The sequence below is a fragment of the Chiloscyllium plagiosum genome, unplaced genomic scaffold (genome assembly GCF_037043375.1).
Source record: "Chiloscyllium plagiosum isolate Xiang-an unplaced genomic scaffold, Cpla_swu_hap1 HiC_scaffold_12, whole genome shotgun sequence".
Lineage (NCBI taxonomy): Eukaryota > Metazoa > Chordata > Chondrichthyes > Orectolobiformes > Hemiscylliidae > Chiloscyllium > Chiloscyllium plagiosum.
This window is the reverse complement of record NW_028270150.1, coordinates 29774882-29795919: the sequence shown is the minus strand read 5'-3', so window position 1 is coordinate 29795919 and position 21038 is coordinate 29774882. Positions and strand designations below refer to the sequence as shown.

The 21038-nt window shown below is 39.6% G+C and overlaps 2 protein-coding genes across 7 annotated transcripts in view; one reads left to right on the top strand and one right to left on the bottom strand.

Annotated features, from left to right (window-relative positions):
• Positions 1-20852, top strand: part of sona (SON DNA and RNA binding protein a) — a 76484-nt gene extending 55632 nt beyond the window's left edge. For 3 of the 6 annotated variants that reach the window (XM_087992576.1, XM_087992575.1, XM_087992577.1), the window contains one exon: positions 287-630. In XM_087992576.1, the coding sequence (XP_087848702.1) occupies positions 287-433 (147 nt within the window). In that variant the 3' untranslated portion in view covers positions 434-630. Of the gene's footprint in view, positions 1-286; positions 631-1018; positions 1102-1204; positions 1413-20576 lie in introns of those variants that run through there. The other 3 variants (XR_015758821.1, XR_015758820.1, XR_015758825.1) reach the window with 3 other exon arrangements.
• donson (DNA replication fork stabilization factor DONSON) overlaps positions 1401-21038 on the bottom strand; it is a 36078-nt gene continuing 16440 nt past the window's right edge. The window contains exons 7-10 of the mRNA XM_043701299.2: positions 18766-18873; positions 10852-11050; positions 7353-7565; positions 1401-3266 (exon numbers count right to left, since the gene is read on the bottom strand). Of these exons, the coding sequence (XP_043557234.1) occupies positions 3129-3266; positions 7353-7565; positions 10852-11050; positions 18766-18873 (658 nt within the window). The 3' untranslated portion in view covers positions 1401-3128. The remainder of the gene's footprint in view (positions 3267-7352; positions 7566-10851; positions 11051-18765; positions 18874-21038) is intronic.

The following is a 21038-nucleotide window of genomic DNA, read 5'->3' as shown; positions in this document are numbered from 1 at the left end:
TTGAAAATTACTCTTCTAAAAATTATGAATGCATTAACAACCATATGGCTAGAGGCTTGACTTCCACTGTACTGGATATTTCTGTATATCATAACTGCAAACTTTATACTCACAATACATATTTTGTCAGGTGAGCAATAGCCCAATTTGATTTGATCAAGTGGATACATCTTTGCAAAACAAAATCTATGACTTCAATTTGAATCAAAAAGTTTTAAAATAAATCGAATTGCAATTATATCTATCTTAAAACAAATCTAATTTTTACTATATGTGTTTGTGACAGGTGATGATCAATGGCACAGAGTACAAACCCAGCCTACCTAGTCCTAACAAGAAGCATGCTAAGGCCTCAGCTGCCACCATTGCGCTGCAGGCCATGGGGCTTGTTCCAAAGGATGGTGGTACTTCAGCCTCAGATAATGCTACATGAAATTATCATTCAATATCTGCCATTAGGTTGTTCAATTGTGTAAATAAAAATGTTTTGTTAACTATTGTGCAATTTACTCTTTTTACAAAAGTGATTAATTCCTGTCGAAACTCAGCAATGCAAGATTATCCCATTGTACATTTGTAAGTACCCATCTTCAATAAAGCAATTTGTGGTTCTTTCAGTAGTAGCACTTTTATGTAAAATGGATGGCAATGTTTAGATTTTTAAAAACTTTGCTAACTAGTCTGAGCTGCACTTTTACGAGGATTCTCCTGAAACAGTTGATCCTCTACTTCAAAAAAAAGTGAAAGATTAGGCCAAAAAGCGAGAACACAGCTGAGCTATACCTTAACGATATTAATCAGTCCTGGTTAAGTAACTCATTAAAAAAAAACTTTACATCTCAGTTTTGCAATTAAATTGATCTAGCCTCAGTTTATTGGGAGATTTGTCCCAAATTCAAATCATCTTTTCTGTGAGGTTTCTGTTGCGCGAGTGTCAAATTTACTGTCTGGATATGCACTGTGAATTTATTTTACAATTTTCTTGGTGCAAACATCTTTATTTTGGTCCTCATCACAGCAGGAAAGAATTGACATATGGCAGCTAATCAACCTAGATTCAGAAAGGAATCTGTGTCGTACAAATGCCCAAGGTATCTGAAGGTTAGTAGAACAGAAGAGCTGGTATTCAAAAAATAGTCGGCTATGCTCGCTTTGATATTTCATCTTAGTGGAGTACTTGTTTTGTTTGTTTTATTGGATCTAGGTTCATAAAATTACTAACACTGCTGGAGCAGGTATGGACACATTTGCTGCTGTTGACTCTCTAACTTTGAGAAAACGTCATGGGAGAATGTTCAAGTAACAAAAAACTTGATTTTTCCAGAAAAAAATTGAATTGATATGTGAAAACTATCAGATTGCAAATGAACAGCATCAGCAAAAAAAACCCCAACAAAATATAGTAGTAAGTATAATCCTTTATAAACAATATACTAAGGCAGTATCTCCAAAAGTGCGTTTAATATCTTTAATTTGAGCAAAACACTCGGTTTTCAATTAAAACATACTTTCGACGAAGCTCTTAGTTTTTACTTATTTGAAAAACGTGAATTAAGTAACTACAGCAAACTTTTTATTAACTGGCACTAGTGGGACAAGGAATATACCATTTGGTCAAAAGGTCCACATAAAAACACACATAGTCATAGAAATTGCAGGAGATATACACACCACTTTTTTTTATTTATAGCAAAAATCACAAATAATGCAACTTTGCCTTAAATAAAACTTTCTGGCAGGGAGCCTTCTCCCTCACAGATGACTATACTGACACTGTGATAATACAGTAAGCTTGCAGTATTTCAAGTGTATCAAAAGTGCCAGTTAAAAGTAAGTTTGCCGTACTAACATTTGAGATTTGCACTTGCTTTTTAGAAATTTGTTTGTAAAATCATAAAGCTGATGTGTTTTCTACAAACTGAAATGTCTTTATCTGCATCATTATTGTTCACTGATTAGATCAAACATGTCATTCTTGATCACAGTGACATGCATACAGGAAAGTGGGCAGACTGCAAACAATTTATATCACAGGCTAAAACATCTCCTTTACAGATAAAACAAATGAGTAAAATGCCATATGATAATCAGATTTAGAAAGTTTAAAAATATGTGGTTCCTACAGCTTCTCTCAGGAAATGGTCAGAAGGGCAGCTAGTCTCCAATAGGACATGCATAAGCTTTTTGTGTGGTACCCTTGCCTGTGCTGACACACAACTGAAAAGCCAATTGGGCTATAAGGCTTATCCTTTGTTCAAATAATGTTTATACAACAACTGATAAGTTTGAACAGGTGAACAACCAAATGAACAATGGAGTGACTGACATAGAAATTGCATTTCGTAAAAATGTCTATTATTTGACTAAACAGAGGTGTTTAAACAAAAAAGCTGAATGATTAAAATTAAATTTTTTCCTGTCAAAAGGGTGAATAAAACAACCCTCTGGAGAACCTCATGCAAACAGATTATTTTGTGAAGCTAGACACTGATACGAAACAAAATTTTTACAATTCAATCACATCCATAATAATCAAGTTGAAGTGAACTTGACAAGATTAATCAACAGTTGAATATTTAATACGAGTGAATGTGAAAGCTATCTGCATTATAGTTACTGTTAAAAACCTAACATTAAACAAAGGAAATCAAGATTCTGGATACCAGTTCACTGATTTGATAATACAGATTTACTCGATTTAAAACAAAAATTAAATTCAATTTTGTTAAACAACCACTCTGCCTCTTAAAGACAGCAGTTGTCGAACTACTTAATAATGGCACACCTTTTCCAAAGGGCACAGATCTCATTTGCTGCCTTTCCAGTTAAAATCACAGGTGGCATTTCAAATATCTGTGTGAGATTACAAATATTAAAAATATGAAATGCATTTATTAAATGCATTAAAATAAACAATATCATAATGTAGCCAATTTAAATGTACAATACTACATTAAGAGCAGGCCAAGGATATGGTCACTGTTTGTTGATCCCTCATTGCTTTAGTCAGCTTTCACACCTAAAACTCATTTGTACTTAAGCCTTGCAATTGTATGCTGCTTGACATGGAGAATAAAAGCATCTAGTGAAAGAACAATCACAGCTACCATTAAAATTGCTAGCACAGTTTACAGTTTCCAGGTATATTTGTACTCATTCATTTCTAGATGCTTCAAAGAGGATTTTCCAAATGTTGGCTTCTGCATGAGTTGATTCAGTGTTTCAGGATGTAGACCGCTATTGCGTAATTCATCTGAAGATAGCTCCTGTGAATATCAGAGGATCAAACTGCTTTATAACAGTAGAGTGCAAATAGCAAAGTATTCAAATTACTATCTGCATATTAAGCACAGAAAATTGTATTTTGTGCCTTTGATAGGTGGCAAACAATTAGCACCAGGTAAATCAACTGAACTATAATTACTGAAAAGAGACACTATTATAACTGAAGCATTTTGTCTTGTCCTAATCAGAAGGTGCACAAAAATGAAAAGATGCTGATTAGTTAGCAAGACTACTAAATCTTCAAGGCATCATTGTGGCCAAAGTATAGGAGAGATATTTTTAAAAATGCAAGATTTGTCATATTGCACATATTGGCATGGAGTGAGTCGTTGTGTATGAATGTATGTCACTTTAGCTATTAGCACATTCAGGATTTTTCTGCAAGTACTGCCCAGTCACAATCAAATCTATCTCCCTGTCTGTGTATTTTCTAGTATAAAGGATAGTATTTGCATATCTGTGGCACCAGTTTGAGTTGAACAGTCAAACTTCTAACACGACTCATTTACAATCACAATGAGACACATCTTCATATGTGGAGATCTGCTTCACTGAAACAAAAAGGTTTGTGTTCAAATTTTGGACTACTTTTGTACTAAAAACATTACCTGGAAACTTGTGGAACTGGTAATTCCCTGTGCTTTCTCTAAATAAATGCCTTGGCAATGAGAGTCAACTTACCAACCAATCAGTATCCTCCCCTGTATAACAGGTTGTAAGAGTTTTAAATTTGTCATTCTTGCATTTGTCTTGATAAATGCTAGACGAAAAGTTATAGGAAGTTTTTTTGGTAATATTCAACTTTTGTATTACCAAGGGTTGGCATTAACAGATTGCAGATATTCCTAGAAATGACAGGAATCTAGGAAAATCAGTAAAAGAATCCTTGTACTAATTCCAGGCCTCATGGAAATTATATTCAAAGTCTGTGAGAAGATTTGTAGCTCGGGTGCTCGTTGTTGTGGTTCTGTTTGCCGAGCTGGGAATTTGTGTTGCAGACGTTTCGTCCCCTGTCTAGGTGACATCCTCAGTGCTTGGAAGCCTCCTGTGAAGCGCTTCTGTGATGTTTCCTCCGGCATTTATAGTGGTTTGAATCTGCCGCTTCCGGTTGTCAGTTCCAGTGGTCGGTATATTGGGTCCAGGTCGATGTGCTTATTGATTGAATCTAAACAGAATCAATAAGCACATCGACCTAGACCCAATATACCAACCACTGCAACGGACAGCTGGAACTGACAACCAGAAGCGGCAGATTCAAACCACTATAAGTGCCGGAGGAAACATCAAGATGCGCTTCACAGGAGGCTTCCAAGCACTGAGGATGTCACCTAGACAGGGGACGAAACATCTGCAACACAAATTCCCAGCTCGGCGAACGGAAATCATATTCTTTAGTGTCCCCCATTTCATCTGTGATGTCCTTTTGATTAACAGCAATTCTGTGGCTGTTTTTACCCAAGTATTTATTAAAGCCCTAAATCAGATACTAGGCCATTCAACTTGCTATTTGCTGGCCAAGGATAGAACTCTTATGTGTACTGCACCTTGCATGATTAGAATTTCCCAGTGTTGTGAATGCAATTAAATACTTAAGAATAGAACATAGAACAATACAGCACAGAACAGGCCCTTCGGCCCACGATGTTGTGCCGAACTTCTAACCTAGATTAAGTACCCATCCATGTACCTATCCAAATGCCGCTTAAAGGTCGCCAATGATTCCGACTCTACCACACCCACGGGCAGCGCATTCCATGCCCCCACCACTCTCTGGGTAAAGAACCCACCCCTGACATCTCCCCTATACCTTCCACCCTTCACCTTAAATTTATGTCCCCTTGTAACACTCTGTTGTACCCGGGGAAAAAGTTTCTGAATGTCTACTCTATCTATTCCTCTGATCATCTTATAAACCTCTATCAAGTCACCCCTCATCCTTCGCCGTTCCAACGAGAAAAGGCCGAGAACTCTCAACCTATCCTCGTACGACTTCCTCTCCATTCCAGGCAACATCCTGGTAAATCTTCTCTGCACCCTCTCCAAAGCTTCCACATCTTTCCTAAAGTGAGGCGACCAGAACTGCACACAGTACTCCAACTGTGGCCTAACCAAAGTCCTGTACAGCTGCAACATCACTTCACGACTCTTGAATTCAATCCCTCTGCTAATGAACGATAATACTCCATAGGCCTTCTTACAAACTCTATCCACCTGAGTGGCAACCTTCAAAGATCTATGTACATAGACCCCAAGATCCCTCTGTTCCTCCACCTGACTAAGAACCCGACCATTAACCCTGTATTCCGCATTCTTATTTGTTCTTCCAAAATGGACAACCTCACACTTGGCAGGGTTGAACTCCATCTGCCACTCCTCAGCCCAGCTCTGCATCATATCTAAGTCCCTCTGCAGCCGACAACAGCCCTCCTCACTGTCCACAACTCCACCTATCTTCGTATCATCTGCAATAGTCATTGTTAAAAATGTATAAAATGCAGCAGCCTATTTAAGGACCCACAAAGACAAATGAGATATTGACCAAAACTGTCCTGGAATTTGGCTGAGGTAGAGATGGAAAAATATTTTTCTTGAGGGATTGCAAATCACAAGACCAATAATTCATGTTATGTTTCTGGTGAGCTGAGTATTGAAATTAAAACTATTCATGTTAACTTGATCTGTTTTCTAGCAGGTGGATGTAACAGGAAAATGTCGATGTAGTAACACTTTGCAATGCCTTCTTACCTCCCCATTAAACCCCATGTTAACATTCAAAATCCCAGTGACTATCTCATTGTTTTTTGTCCATTTTATTTTAAAAAGTTGACGTTTGTTTAGCTAAATGTTAGATCCCTTGAGATTGAGGACACATGTTTGAAATTTACCTCACAGGTAAACAGGGTGGTTAAGGCAATATTTAACATGATTGCTTTCACTGCTCAAAGCTTTGAGTATCGGAATTGAGATGCCATGCTGCAGTTGTACAGGATGTTAGAGACACCTCTTCTGGAGAACTGTATGCAGTTTTGACCACCCTGTTATAGGAAGGAGAGAATTCAGAAACTATTTACCAGGATGTTGCCAAGAATCGAGAATTTGAGATATGAAAATAGACTGAAAAGGCTGGACTTTCTTTACTGGAGCGTGGGAAGTTGAGGGGTGACCTCATTGAGGTTCATAACATCATGAGGGACATAGATAAGGTGAATGACTAGGGTCTTTTGCCTAAGATGGGAGATGGCATATTTTGAAGTTGAGAGGACGAAGATTTAAACAGTACATGGGGCCAACATTTTTTGTTTTACAGAGTGATTTGTGTGTGAAATGAACTGCTAGAGAAAGTGGTGGATGCAGGTACCATTACAATGTTTAAAAGGCATTTGGATAAGTTCATGAACAGGAAAGATTTGCAAGGATATGGGCCAAGCACAGGCAGGTGGGACTAGTTTAGTTTGGGAACATGGTCGGTGCAGTTGGACTGAAGGGTTGTTTCCATTCTGTATGGCTAACTTCCTGAAGACTTTAAGATTCATTCTCTAGATCTACAGTACCATTACAACCAATGAGGAGTTGCTTAAACAAATATCTTTGCAATGGCTGTCCTACAACCACTGCAGCATGGTAATAATGGAGTAAACAGCCATGAAAATGAATCCAACTACTGTAACAAGTTTGTCCTGTTCCTAAAGCAGCCAATTCATACTGTTTACTGTTGCCATCTTATAAATTTTGACGTAGGGAGAATTTTAATGCTCTTATCGTTTTCATGCTTCTAAGAGGGTAAATGTTGGTTTAATGTCTCATCTGAAAGATAGTGCTCTTAACTAATATTGCATTAAAATACTTCAGTGCCATGTTTTCCTTTTGATTTTCAAGTCTCTGGAGATGTTCCATAAAACTGATTTTCAAACTCTGAGAATGTCATAATTAGCAGATCAACCCAACACTACTCCCAACAGTTTTCAGCACAGTGGACAGAGCTAGGTGCTATCACAGCATCTCAAAAGGGAAAAAAAATCTTTCAAAAGCTCCAGACTCTTTAAACATGAAAAATTACAGTCCCTTACCTTGTTTTCACGTTGCTCCATTTTAAGAGCAACATTAAAAACCGAAGTTGGTTCATGTGCAAGAAGGCTGGCTGTGAATCTTCCTTTCTGTGCAGACTTCAACATCAGTGTCAAAGAATGCAGTGAGTGAGGCATGATGGGACCAGTGATCTCAAGGCTGTGGGAGTCCATCATTCCAGAGTGATTTTGTGTCCTTACATTAATGCTTCGGGCCTAAAAAAAAAATTGAAAAATCACTGTGTACCAACACATTTGTTTCTCTCCTGGCAAGCAGTAATGGCATAATGGCATTGTCAGTGGATTAGTAATCCAGAATCCCAAGTAATGGTCTGTAAACATGGGTTCAAACCCCAGATGGTGAAATTTTAATTCAAATAAAAAAAGTTAATTGTTGTAAACAATCTGCTTCACTCGTGCTCTTCAGGGAAGGTAAATCTGTTACCCTTACATGGTCTGGCCTACATGTGACTTCAGACTCTCAGCAATATGATCGGCTCTCAACCGCTCAATGAAACGGTTCAGCAAGTCATTGATTTATATTTAGTCACTACAAAGTCTAATAAAAGGAATAAAATTAGATGGACAAGCTAATATTGACCAAAGCGTACAAAGCCCTAGTGAGTTTTGAGAAGATTTGTAGATCAGGCTGAGGTTCTGGATGTATGTTTGCTCGTAGAGCTGGAAGGTTCAGTTTCAGATGTTTCGTCGCTCTACTAGGTAACACCAGTGAGCCTCCAGATTAAACACTGATGGTATGGCTCGCTTTTTATTTTTGTGTTTAGGTTTCCTTGGGTTGGTGACATCATTTCCTGTTCTTTTTCTCAGGGGGTGATAAATGGGATTCAAGTCAATGTGTTTGTTGATAGAGTTCCAGTTGGAATGCCATGCTTCTAGGAATCCTCGCACGTGTCTGTTTGCCTTGTCCTAGGATGGACGTGTTGACCCAGTCAAAGTAATGTCCTTCCTCATCTGTACGTAAAGGTACTAGTGAGAGTAGGTCATGTCTTTTGTGACTAGTTGATGTTCATGTATCCTGGTGGCTAGTTTTCTGCCTGTTTGTCCAATGTTGTTTTTGCAACAATTCTTGCAAGGTATTTTTACTAGTATCTTTACATACAGATGAGGAAGGACATCACTTCAACTGGGACAACACAGCCATCCTAGGTTAAGCCAAACAGAGACACGCACAAGAATTCCTAGAAGCATGGCAACAAACACATTGACTTGGATCCTATTTACCACCCCCTGTGAAAAAGAACAGAAAATGACATCACTAGCCCAAGGAAATCTAAACAGAAAAGCAGGCCATACCACCAGTGCTTCATCCGGAGGCTCACAGAGGACATTACCCAATATGGTGATGAAGCTGAACCTTTCAGCTCAGCGAGCAAACCGACATCCATACAAAGCCCCGTTTGATCCTGCAAAGTGTTCCTGATGAATATCGGAGTCTTTTTGTCCTACAAGCAACAGCCCAACATTGTCATTCTTACAAACATTTCATTCAAATATCTGAATTTGGTATAACTGAAAAGGAGGAACCTGCATCACACCACTGACGCTCCTCAACCAGCACTACATAAAAGGGATTAATTACTTAAATTATTTGATGGTTGTCACTACAAGTGTGTGTGTGTTTCAAGTTGCAAAAGTCAAAAAGAAGTAGTGAAGCAAGTTTCTTTTTTACTAGCTTCAATGTTTCTGCACAAACCAACTTGCTAGTGGATTTTGGGTACACCTTGGAATACAGCATCATTTCTAAACAAATGGATTGCAAAGCAGTATGTTCCTGAGAAAGGAAGCAACGTTGGCAGGTATGGGTGTCATGGAAGCAATTCCTAACAGCAGTGAAGATCACTGTGGGAGGCATTGGCTTATTTAAGGATATTTGCCGGAAAACAGACTTACTGTTCCAGCCTTTGAGCAAGTACAGCATTGCCACTGATCAAGATGACCATATTGATAAGCTTATGAACCTAGTTCCCTCCAGGCTGAAGTTATTTGCAACATTTTTTAGATTGCCAACCACTGTTGACAAAGGAGTGGTTGGGAATGGCAGTCACTAAAGCTGTCCAAGCAAACATTCTCTCCTGCCAGAGACAAGCAGCTAGAAGAGTACTATTTTGGTAGGATTGCAGGCTTTCCATGGTGTGGTTAACCACACAAATTGCTTAGTGGATATTGCATGTCATTGCAAGCTACTTTGCAACACAATACCCTGTCCTTTTTGGGAGGCAATCTAATTTAGCCACAGTATCTCATTCCATCCTATGCTTCCACATTAATTAAAAATGTAATATTTTATACAAATTGTATTAAGCCAAAAGTTCTCATGAAGGCCAAATTATGTTTCACGAACAGTTGAATAAAAGATTCCCTACTTCCAAAAGAAACATCAACCATGTGCCTCAATTAGGTACTTTAAGATCTAGATATGCCAGTTGAAGACCAGAGCAAACCAACTCAAACTGGTTTCTCTAGCAGCTATAGCAGGCAAATCTTCTGTTTCTTCAGTACTTCTTTCACATGATTGGATAAGTCAGAAATCTAAGAACATGATTTATTCTAAGAATGACTATGGAAAGGACAACAGGGGCTGGATTTTGAATTAAAAACAGTAAATTTTAAGGTAGTTGTTGATGCTGTGAATGGAGATAAAACAAAAATCACTTCATACACTCAAGTGATTAATCTGAAGCACATTTTAACGGATGCACAGAACACCACCTTGCAGCTAACATTTCCTCTGCAAGATCTCAGGCACCACTCCTCCCTGACAACTCAGGAATCCTGACGGGTACCTTTTATCTTAAATAAAACAAAGAACCATGGATGCTAAAAATCTGAAACAAAAGCAGAAATTGTTGGAGACTGAAAGCATCTGTGGAGCAAAAGTAAACACTTTAGATCCAGTCATCGTTCTTCAGAACACCATGTTATCTTAGCTTCCTGAGAATGATTGGCAAAGTAGTAATAGCAGCAAGGATTTAAAAAAAAAACAGAAATCATGCAAGTTCCAAAGTATAGTTCATGCTCATTTATAGAATAATCATGAATGTTTAGCATAGACTTCTAACAGTAACTTGTATTAGGCATGGAGGGAATATTATATACGAATCTTCGATGTTTTTTATAAAAATGCCAAATAAAAAAATGAAAGTACACAGCATTGAAGGGAACGTAGCTGCATGGAAAGAGAGGCTGTCTAGTTCACACAGCAAAAAAAAAAACAGTAAAAGGTTTTATTCTCACATTGGCAGGATATAAGTAGTGGCATAGCACCCAATTTTGATAAACAATTTGGACATAAAAATGAGAGGACAGTATTGAAGATACCCAGGAGAAAGTTTTTTTGTGTAAACTGGGCTGCACAAAAAAAACATGAAATGAGGCAAAATGCAGATAAAATAACCAAAATCATCAAATGAAATATACAATATACCATGATAGACACAGCTCCCTTCATTAAAGAAAATAATTTTACACGCTTGAATCTTACCTTTAATGTTTGCATGGTGGCTCCTCTGAATGCAACAGGTGCCAAGAGAGTTGGTGGAAGCCCTGCTTGGGGCCCAGATCCAGCTACAATACTCTTATTGTTTATCAGGAAGTTTAACAAAGTGAAAGTATGAAGGCCTTTCACCAGTACAGCTGATTCGGGCTTATGGTCCATTCGCACAACATTGTGTTCCTTACGACTTCATTAAGCATTAACCATCAAGGAAAACTCAACTATAATGGAATAACAAAATGCTGGATTTCATTTCAGTGGGGACTTGTAAATTCCTGCACGAGTTACTAGATAACACTTTTTAAAAGGAGGTAGGATCTTTATTTCTCAATAAGTGAACTATGAAATCAATGTTGGAAATATTCTGCACGCTTGGAGACAGAAGAGTCTGTATTTGGTCTTCACAATATACAGACTATTAGACAGTCAGCGGCAAATATTATGAACTAAATAGAAAGTAGCAAAATGGAACACTGTTTGGACTCTTGGTCATGAGAATGGAAGAGTAAAATGACTAGTGTTGCAACTCATGCACTTGCATGGAAAAGGTGCTGTGTGAAGAGGTGCTGGGGTTAAATGAGTAGACCAGGTATTGTGAACGGAAGAGTGACTTAGGTCACTGATAGTGAAAATTATAGAAGACCCCAACCTCCTGCCTTTCTCCATCACTCAACCTTACCATCAGTTTGGATTAGAGTGGTGCTGGAAAAGCACAGCAGGTAAGGCAGCATCCAAGGAGCAGGAAAATCGATGTTTCGGGCAAAAGCCCTTCATCAGGAAGGGAGGCAGGGAGCCTGCAGGGTGGAGAGAAAAATGGGAGTGGGCCGTTTTTACCATCCTTACCATCACCCAAGCTTGGTTAATTTGTTGTTTTCCCACATTCCTTCACCTTATCCTTTTCTCTCTCCCTTTATGGTATTCTCAGAATGTTGTTTTTAAAAACATCTTTCCTTTTCACCTTTTGGCAGGTGGGCAAGGGGCCAGATGCAGCTAGGCGGTAAGGTGGTAAGAAGGAGAATGGCATTTCATGGAAATGGGCTTAGCACAAGTTGGGGGAAAGTAAGGTCTGGTCAGGTGTGCCAGGATGATCAGCAGACTAGGTTCATGTGGGGGAGGATTGAAATTCATTAGTTACCAATGAGTTGAAATAGCCAACTTTCTAGCCAATTACTATAGAGTCAGCTGCTTTATTCCTTCTGCAGTGGTCCTGACACAACTCTACACTGCCACACAATCATCTTCCTATCAGGTGATCAGGGCATAAAAGTCTGCCAAGCAGCACATTTCATTAATAAACTTGAAGGGTCACTGGCCACATATAGCTCAGAAATCAATGTAAAAAGTAACAAATGGTTTACAGCATTATATCAAATCAATTTGTGACCAACTGACTAAAAGATATTAAACTGGCAAGATTAACAAACAAATATTAGACTATTCATATGCTTACAAAGACTACTTGTTGTTTTCCTTTGTGGAAAACCGCCTGGCATGTGCAGTTCAAAGATGGACAAACCAGTTTGATTAATTACTGCTCCAACACCTTTGTGGTAGTTCACAGAAGGTTCCGTTGGCTCGGACCTGGGATGAGGAGTTTATATTAATGAGGAAAGGATGAGTGTATACTCATTGGAGTTTAGAAGAATGAGGTGATGTTATTGAAGTTTAAGAGATTCCAGGAGGGTGTGACCTGGTAAGTGCTGAGAGGATGTTCTCGCAGGAAATCTAGAGGTACAGGTTAAAGAAGTCTCTCACTGAAGAAAGTGAGAAGCAATCTCTTCTATTGTATTGTTAATGTTTGGAATTCTCTTCCCCAGCAAGCAGTGGAGCCTTAGTCATTAATTATAGAAAATGCTGAGTGAGACATTTTTAACTGGCAAGTAAACCCAAGGTTATGCAAGGAGAGTTAGGAGTGGGGGAAGGGGTGGTAGTGAATGGAGCAGAAAAGAGGCTGAATGTCCTTTTCCTGCTTGCATTTCTTATTTATGCATCTGCAAAGGGCGATAGAAAGGATCAAGTTTCCAAAGACATTCAACAGAAAGCTTACTATTGGCATAAGATGATATTGTACCCCCACATCTGCGATACAAGCACACATATAAGGAAGACTCAAATTCACTGGAATAGGTGATGAGACAAGGGAGGTCCTCACTGGCAGAATGCCTGGAGACAAGCAGCCAGAAAGAGCGTGGAAATAAAAAGACATCAGTTGACTTCAGGCCATACTATTAGCGTGTGCCACAAGAAACAGGAATAGATCAAATAGCCAGTCAAGCCAGCTCAAGACGACTTCCACTTTCTTACTCACTCAAACCTTTACTGGGTTCATTAGGGAGCCAAAATGAAGATAGAGTGAATGGCAATAAGGGGGTGAATCTCTCCTGAGATGGAGTCGTTCCTAGCACAAATGGAAAATTGTAGCTATTGGAGATCAATCACCTCAGATCAAGGACATCGCTACAGGAGGTCCACATAGCAGCGTTCATAGTTCCATGGATCTTTAGCTGCTCATCAATAACCTTCATGCTACAAGGTCAAAACTGATTGGCAATTGCAGTGTTTAGCTCAATCCTGCATATCAAAAATGAGTCTGTTCCCACATGTAGCAAGACCCAGACCACTTTCAGGTTTTGGCTAATAAGCGCATATGGTAAGTATACTACACAAATGTCAAGCAACCCTCTCCAACAAAATTGTCTAATTCTAACCACCTTCCTTTGACATTGATCATAGAATCCTTACAGTGTAGAAGCAGGTCACTCGGTCCATGGAATCAGTTCCTGGACGCAGTTGGAGAGGTCACAAGGTCTCCAGGGAGCAGCAGAGCCCGTCAGGATACATGAGTATATATTTTAGATCCAGTTTGTCTTGGACGCAATCAGAGGGTCACATATTTGGGCAGTTGCTTTACCCAAAACACTATTCGGGTAGTATCTCCCACTCATCCTCCTCTTTTAACCAAAAAGAAAGTTTGTGCGTCTTTTGGTAAGATGACAAATATTTTCTTTTTTGTTTCATTTGATTTTGTTTCCGGCAGTCTATTTGGGAATTTAGAATAGCGGGAATGGAGGTTAGGGCAGTTGAATGTTCCTCTTGCAGTATGTGGGAAATAAGGGTCACCTGTAGCGTTCCTGCTGTCTTCACTTGTGGGAAGAGCACCCAACTCCAGCTCCTTGAGGACAGTGGTAGAGAACTGGAGTGGGATGAAGTTTGGATCATTCAGGAGGAGGACGGGGTTATTGAGAGGAGTTATACGGAGGTAGTGAAGAAGGTAGATGAGTTACCGTCAGGGGTAGGAAAGGGTACAGACAGGCAGTGCAGGGATATCCTGTGGTGGTTCCCCTCAACAACGGGTATACCATTTTGAATACTGTTGGGGCAGGGATGTGAGAGACTTACCAGGGGTAAGCAGTGGGCACAGGTCTCTGGCGCAGAGTATGTCCCTGTTGCTCAGAAGGGAAGGGGGAAAGAGGAACAGAGCTTTAGTCATTGGGGACTCCATAGTTAGGGGGATAGATAGGAGTTTTTGTGGGAGCAAGAGAGACTCACGATTGGTGTGTTGCCACCCAGGTGCCAGAGCTTGCGATGTCTCTGATTGCGTTTTCGGGATCTTTGAGGGAGAGGGGAGCAGCTTCAAGTCGTGGTCCACATAGGCACCAATGACATTGGTAGGAAGAAAGGTGGCGATCTAAGAGAGAAATTCAGGGAGCTAGGGTGGAAGATGAGAGCTAGGACAAACAGTTATCATTTCTGGTTTGTTGCCTGTGCCACGTGCTAGTGAAGTGAGGAACAGGGAGAGCGCGGAGCGGAACAAGTGGCTGCAGTGATGGTGCGGGAGGGAGGGGTTTGGATTCTTGGATAATTGGAGCTCTTTCTGGGGAAGGTGGGACCTCTACAAACAGGATGGTCTTCACCTGACCCAGAGGGATACCAATTTCCTGGAAAGGAAATTTGCTAATGCGCTCGGTGGTGTTTAAATTATTGCAGCAAGAGAATGGCTTCCTAAATTGTAATTCCAGTGTACATGAGGTTGCGGGTAGTGAGGTCAGGGATAGGTTTACAAGATCACGTCAGGGCACCGGCAATCAGGATGTTGGCTTGAAATGTATGTACTTCGGCAAGAGGACCATCTGGAATGAGGTGGGTGAACTTGCAGCATGGGTTGGTACCTGGGATTTCGATGTTGTGCCATTTCAGAGACATGGCTAGAAGTGGAAAAGGAATGGTTGTTGCAGATTCTGGGATTTAGATATTTCAGCAAGAACAGAGAAAATGGTAAAAGAGGCGAGGGTGTGGCATTGTTAATCAAGGGTAGTATTACAGCAGCAGAGATAACATTTGAGGACTCATCCAGAGGTAGTTTGGGCTGAAGTTAGAAACAGAAAATGAGGGGTCACCCTTTTGGGAGTTTTCTATAGGCCTCAGAATTGTTCTAAGTATGAGGAGGGAAGGATAGCAAAGGTGATTCTCGATAGGAGAAAGAGTAACAGGATAGTTGTTATGTGGGACTTGAACTTCCCCAATACTGACTAGGAATACAATAGTGGAAGTAGTTTAAATGGGTCAGTTTTGTTCAATGTGTGGAGGGTTTTCTGACCTATGTAGACAGGCCAACAAGGGGCAATGCCACATTGGATTTGAACTGGGGAATGAACCTGGCCAGTTGTTAGATTTGGAGGTAGGTGAGCACTGTGGCAATAGTGACCATAATTCTGTTATGTTTACAATAGCAATGAGCTGGGAGAGGTATATACTGCAGGGAAAAAGGTGTAACTGGGGGAAAGGCAATTATGATGCAATTAGGTAAGATTTAGGATGCATAGGATGGGAAAGGAAACTGCAGGGGATGGACACACTTGAAATGTGAAACTTATCCAAAGAACAGCTACTGCGGAGTGTTGATAAGTATATAACTATCAGGCAGGGAAGTAGTTGTCGAGAGAGGGAGCCATGGTTTACTAAAGAAGTTGAAGCTCTTGTCAAGATGAAGAGTAAGGCTTATGTGAGGATGAGGTGTGAAGGCTCAGTTAGGGGGCTTGAGAGTTATAAGTTAGCCAGAAAAGATCTAAAGAGAGGATTAAGAGGAGCCAGGAGGGGACATGAGAAGTTGTTGGTGGACAGGATCAAGAAAAACCCCAAGGCCTTCTATAGGTATATCAGGAATCAAAGAATGACTAGAGTAAGATTAGGGCCAAAGATGATAATTGAAAGTTGTATGTGGAATCTGAAGACACGAGAAAGCACTTATGTTAGTGAGAATATGGAGATACAGGCTACAAGATTAGATTGGATTGAGGTTGACAAAGAGGAGGTTTTAACAATTTTGGAAGATCTGAAAGTAGGTGAGATCCCACCGCCAGTTGGGATTCTTGGGGGAGCCAGAGAGAAGATTGCAGAACCTTTGGCTTCGATCTTTATGTCATCAGTCTTCTGGCACTACTCCTGTCGACAATGGAGGATAGCAAATATTGTTCTCTTGTTTAAGATGGGGAGTCGGGACAACTCTGATAATTATAGGTCAGTGAGCCTTACTTCGGTTGTGGGTAAGGTGTTGGAAAAGATTTATAATCATCCGGAATGGAATAATTTGATTAGGGATAGTCAACACTGTTTTGAAATGTGCCTCACTAACCTTCGAGAAGGTGACAAAACAGGTCATAGAGATGTAAAGCACGGAAACAGTCCCTTCGGTCCAACCCGTCTATGCTGACCAGATATCCCAACTCAATCTAGTCCAACCTGCTAGGACCTGACCCATATCCCTCCAAACCCTTCCTATTCATAGACCCATCCAGATGCTTTTTAAATGTTGCAATTGTACTAGCCTTCATCACTTCCTCTGCAGCTCATTCCATGTATTATCACCCCCTGCTGAAAAAGGTTATCCTTGGGTCTCTTTCATATCTTTCCCCTCTCACCCTAAACCTATGCCCTCTAGTTCTGGACTCCCCCCACCCCAGGGAAAAGACTTTGTCTATTTATCCTATCCACGCCCCTCAATTTTGTGAACCTCAATAAGATCACCCCTCAGCCTCCGATGCTCCAGGGAAAACAGCCCCTGCCTGTTCAGCTTCTCCCTGTAGTTCAAATCCTCCAACCCTGGCAACATCCTTGTAAATCTTTTCTGAACCATTTCAAGTTTCACAACATCTTTCCAATAGGAAGACGACCAGAATTGCACGCAATATACCAACAGTAGCCTAACCAATGTCCTGCACAGCCGCAACATTACCTCCCAACTCCTGTATTCAATACTCTGACCAATAAAGGAAAGCATACCAAATGCCGCCTTCACTATCCTATCCACCTGCGACTCCACTTTAAAGGAGTATGAACCTGCACTCCAAGGTCTTGGATGAAGGTAAGACAGTTGATGTGATGTATATGGACTTCAGTAAGGCATTTGATAAGGTTCCACATGGTAGGCCAATGAACAAAATAAGGAGCTTCTGGATTGGAGCTGATCTAGCAGTTTTGATCAGAAATTAGCTAGCTGAAAGAAGACAGAGGCTGGTGGTTGATGGAAAATACTCATCATGGAGCTCAGTTACCAGTAGTGTGCCGCAATGATCTGATTTGGGCTACTGCTGTTTCTCATTTTTATAAATGATCTGGATGTTGGTGTAGAAGGATGAGTTAGTAAATTTATAGATGACACTAGGGTAGGCAGAGTTGTGGATAGTGCCGAAGGATATTGTGGGTTACAGAGGGACATAGGTAAGATGCAGAGCTGAGCTGAGAAGTGGCAAATGGAGTCTAATTAGGAAAGTGTGAGGTGGTTCACTTCGGAAGAAATAACAGGAATACAGAGTACTGGGCTAATGGTAAGATTCTTGGTGTGGGGATGAAAAGAGAGATCTTGGTGTCCAGGTGCATAAATCCCAGAAAGTTGCCACCCAGGTTGACAGTGTTGTTAAGAAGGCATAATGGTATGTTGGCATGTATCGGTAGGGGGATTAAAGCTTTAGAAAGGATTCAGAGGAGATTTACTAGGATGTTGCCTGGTATGGAAGGAAGGTCTTACGAGGAAAGGCTGAGGGAACTGTTTTCGTTGGAGAGAAGAAGGTTGAGAGGTGACTTAATTGAGACGTATAAGATAATCAGATGGTTAGGTAGGGTGGACAGTAAGAGACTTTTTCCTCAGATGGTGAAGGCCAACACGAGGGGTACATAACTTTAAATTGAGGGGTGATAGATTTAGGACATATCAGGGATAGTTTCTTTACTCACAGTAGTTGGGTCATGGAATGGCCTGTCTGCAACAGTAGTAGACTCGGTAACCTGCTCAGGAAACCAGAGCACCCAGAGGAAACTCACACAGACACAGGTGAATGTGCAAACTCCACACAGGCAGCTGTGAGAAGGTGGAAACGAAGCTGGGTTCCTTGGACTGTGAGGCCGCAGTGCTAACCACTGAGCCACCCATTTAATTGCATTAGCAATATCCAAATCCCATCCCCACCCATCAGTGGATGGACTGCAGTGATGAAAGAAAGCTACTCACCATAATGTTCAAGGGCAATAACAGATAACATTGAATGACATCTACATTCCATAGATACACAAAAAAAGGAGCTTATTTCTAGTTCAAGAATTGTTACTGTCAGTGTTTTTTGGTTACATATAATATTTTTGCAAACAGAACACATTTGAAACCTGTTAAACTTAAATTTATGACAAACTCTCCTCAGTAAATTAATAAAGTCTGTTTCTAAAGAAAATCAAAGCAGTGCAAATGCTGGAAGTCAGAAACAAAAACAAAAATCGCTGGAAAAATCCAGCAGGTCGAGCAGCATCTGTGGAGAAAAAGCAGAGTTGTTAACATTTTGGGTTCCAGTGACCCTTTTTCAGAAGTGGGTTTCAACTCTTCTTCAACACAAAGTCAGGGTTTAAAAAGGATACAGTTTAATGGATACAGAATCAGGCTTCTTAATTTTGTCCTGCACTCCCATCTCTTTCAGCCAGGACATCCCTCCATCATCATCATCATCACTACTACCAGCTGGTTCTCTACATTAACATAGAAAAATATTATTAATGTGTCAGTTAATCCTTCATGACTTTAGAGATGCATTAATGTCAAAATATTTTTTAAAAATGGAATTATGTTACGGTATCATAACCACTTTAACCTAGTTATACAAATTTGAATATATCATTTGATGTAGAACCCAATTACTTTTCTTGGAGAGAAGACCACAATTCTGAGGAGTCAGTGGACTCTAATATTGAAATCTTTCTGTCTGCACACATGCTGTCAGACCCACTAGGTTTCTCCAACACTTGGATTTTATTTCAGATCTCCAGCATCTGCAGTTTTTTTAAAAGTTGAAAATTGGCTTCCTTACTTTATAAAATTAATTACATCCAGTATAAATTTCTTCAGCTTTCAATTGAGTGCCGGTTTATTAAAACATATTGGTGTATTAATGAATCGTATTTGTTTACAATTGTACTATTGATTTATAGTTACACACTACAGTATCTGGACTACTTTTCTGTTTTGATAAAGAATCCCAACTAAAACCATTAACTATTTCTCATTTTTCTGAATGTCTGCTTCCCCAACTTCTACCTTCTTTTTTTAAGTAAAACAAAACTATCACTGAACAACCTATGATAGTATGCAATTTTAGTTTGTACACATTGTTTTGATTGGTCAGTTTAAGAGTCTATTTGTCAGTGTAGGACCATTCTCCCTTTATTCCAGGTGGCTTCTAGCAAATGGATCAAAAATTCATTACACTCAGAATTCTAATATTAGAACAAAATTTAAAAAAAAAAGTCTGTTGGTAGATTTATTTGGCGGACAGTATCTGGGTTCAATTTTCAGCATCATGGTTTTGGATGACTATAGGTGGGGGAATATAGGAAATTAGGGAGATTTTCTTTTCAAAGAAAAGCAGGATGAGATGCATAGCAGATATGTAGAAATGTTTCAGTTTTCTACCTGCAAGAAAATAAAATGAAAGTTAAGATTCCTCACACAAGGTGCTAACTTGTTTCAGAGAATGATGAAGCATGTTGCAGACTGTGTTTGGGTACAGTGCCAACCTTTCATGTAGCTTATCGATGTGCCTGTATCTCTTGTTTTCATGTGAATGATAATTGCTCACAAACTATTTGACCACTGGGACAGAATGGAAGTGGTAGCACAGTGATAATACAATTGGACCACGAATAGACAGACCTGGCAAATGCTCTGGAGGCATGGGTTTAAACTCCATCATGACAACTGGTGGAATTTAAATTCAGCTAATAATTTCAACTTCAGCAGATAGTTAAAATTTGAATAATCCTGGAATATGAAGCTCATCTCAGCAGTGATTTACAGCTAAAAGGTAATTGGTTTCAAAAGAAAAAAACACCACCATTCTTTGGTATACTTGAATCCACTGGGAAATGTCCATTTACTATTTATGAAATATACAAGAAACATGTTTAACATTTAAAGTGAGTGCAAATACGATGATTTTTATTAAGAAAATCTGATTAAAAAGGTAAAAAAAAGATGAGAAATGAGAAATTTGAAGATGATCCTGGATGCACAAGGAGCACATTCGGTTTTTGGGGTCACTTTGGTTCAGGATGGAGGCAAGTGGTTAGAATCAAGTTTTTTATTTAAGGAATTTTAAATGAATGACTAATTTGTGGAAAAACGTTCAGAGAAGTGGTTACTGTTAATGACAGTTCATTTTAAACCCAATATTTAGCGGCAGCAACAACGATGCTGATGGAGGAAAAGAAAACTAAAGAATGGTAAGAGGATCCCATCAACAAATAATATACTCTGATTGGAGACAGACAATGGTGTGGTGGTGGAAGAAAGGAAGCACAGCTGGAGAGAAAACACTTAGATATTCATATCCAATGACACAAAACTAAAGGCCAGACCTCTGAAATAAAATTGTATTGATATTCCTGGGGCGTAGTTTTACAAATGGATGGTTTAATGTAGCTTTATTTAGCAAGAAGGTTTGATTCAGTAAGAGGCTTTGGTGACAGAATTGCTGGAAATCCTACAATAAAAAAAACAGCTGCAATAAAGATACTGGAATTATCACAAATGATTTGCTTGGTCTACATCTATTCCATAAAAATACATTAATTTGGACTTATTTTATTAATAGTGTTATTTTAAAACCTAAATTTTCTTTGAAATGTGACTGACAAAA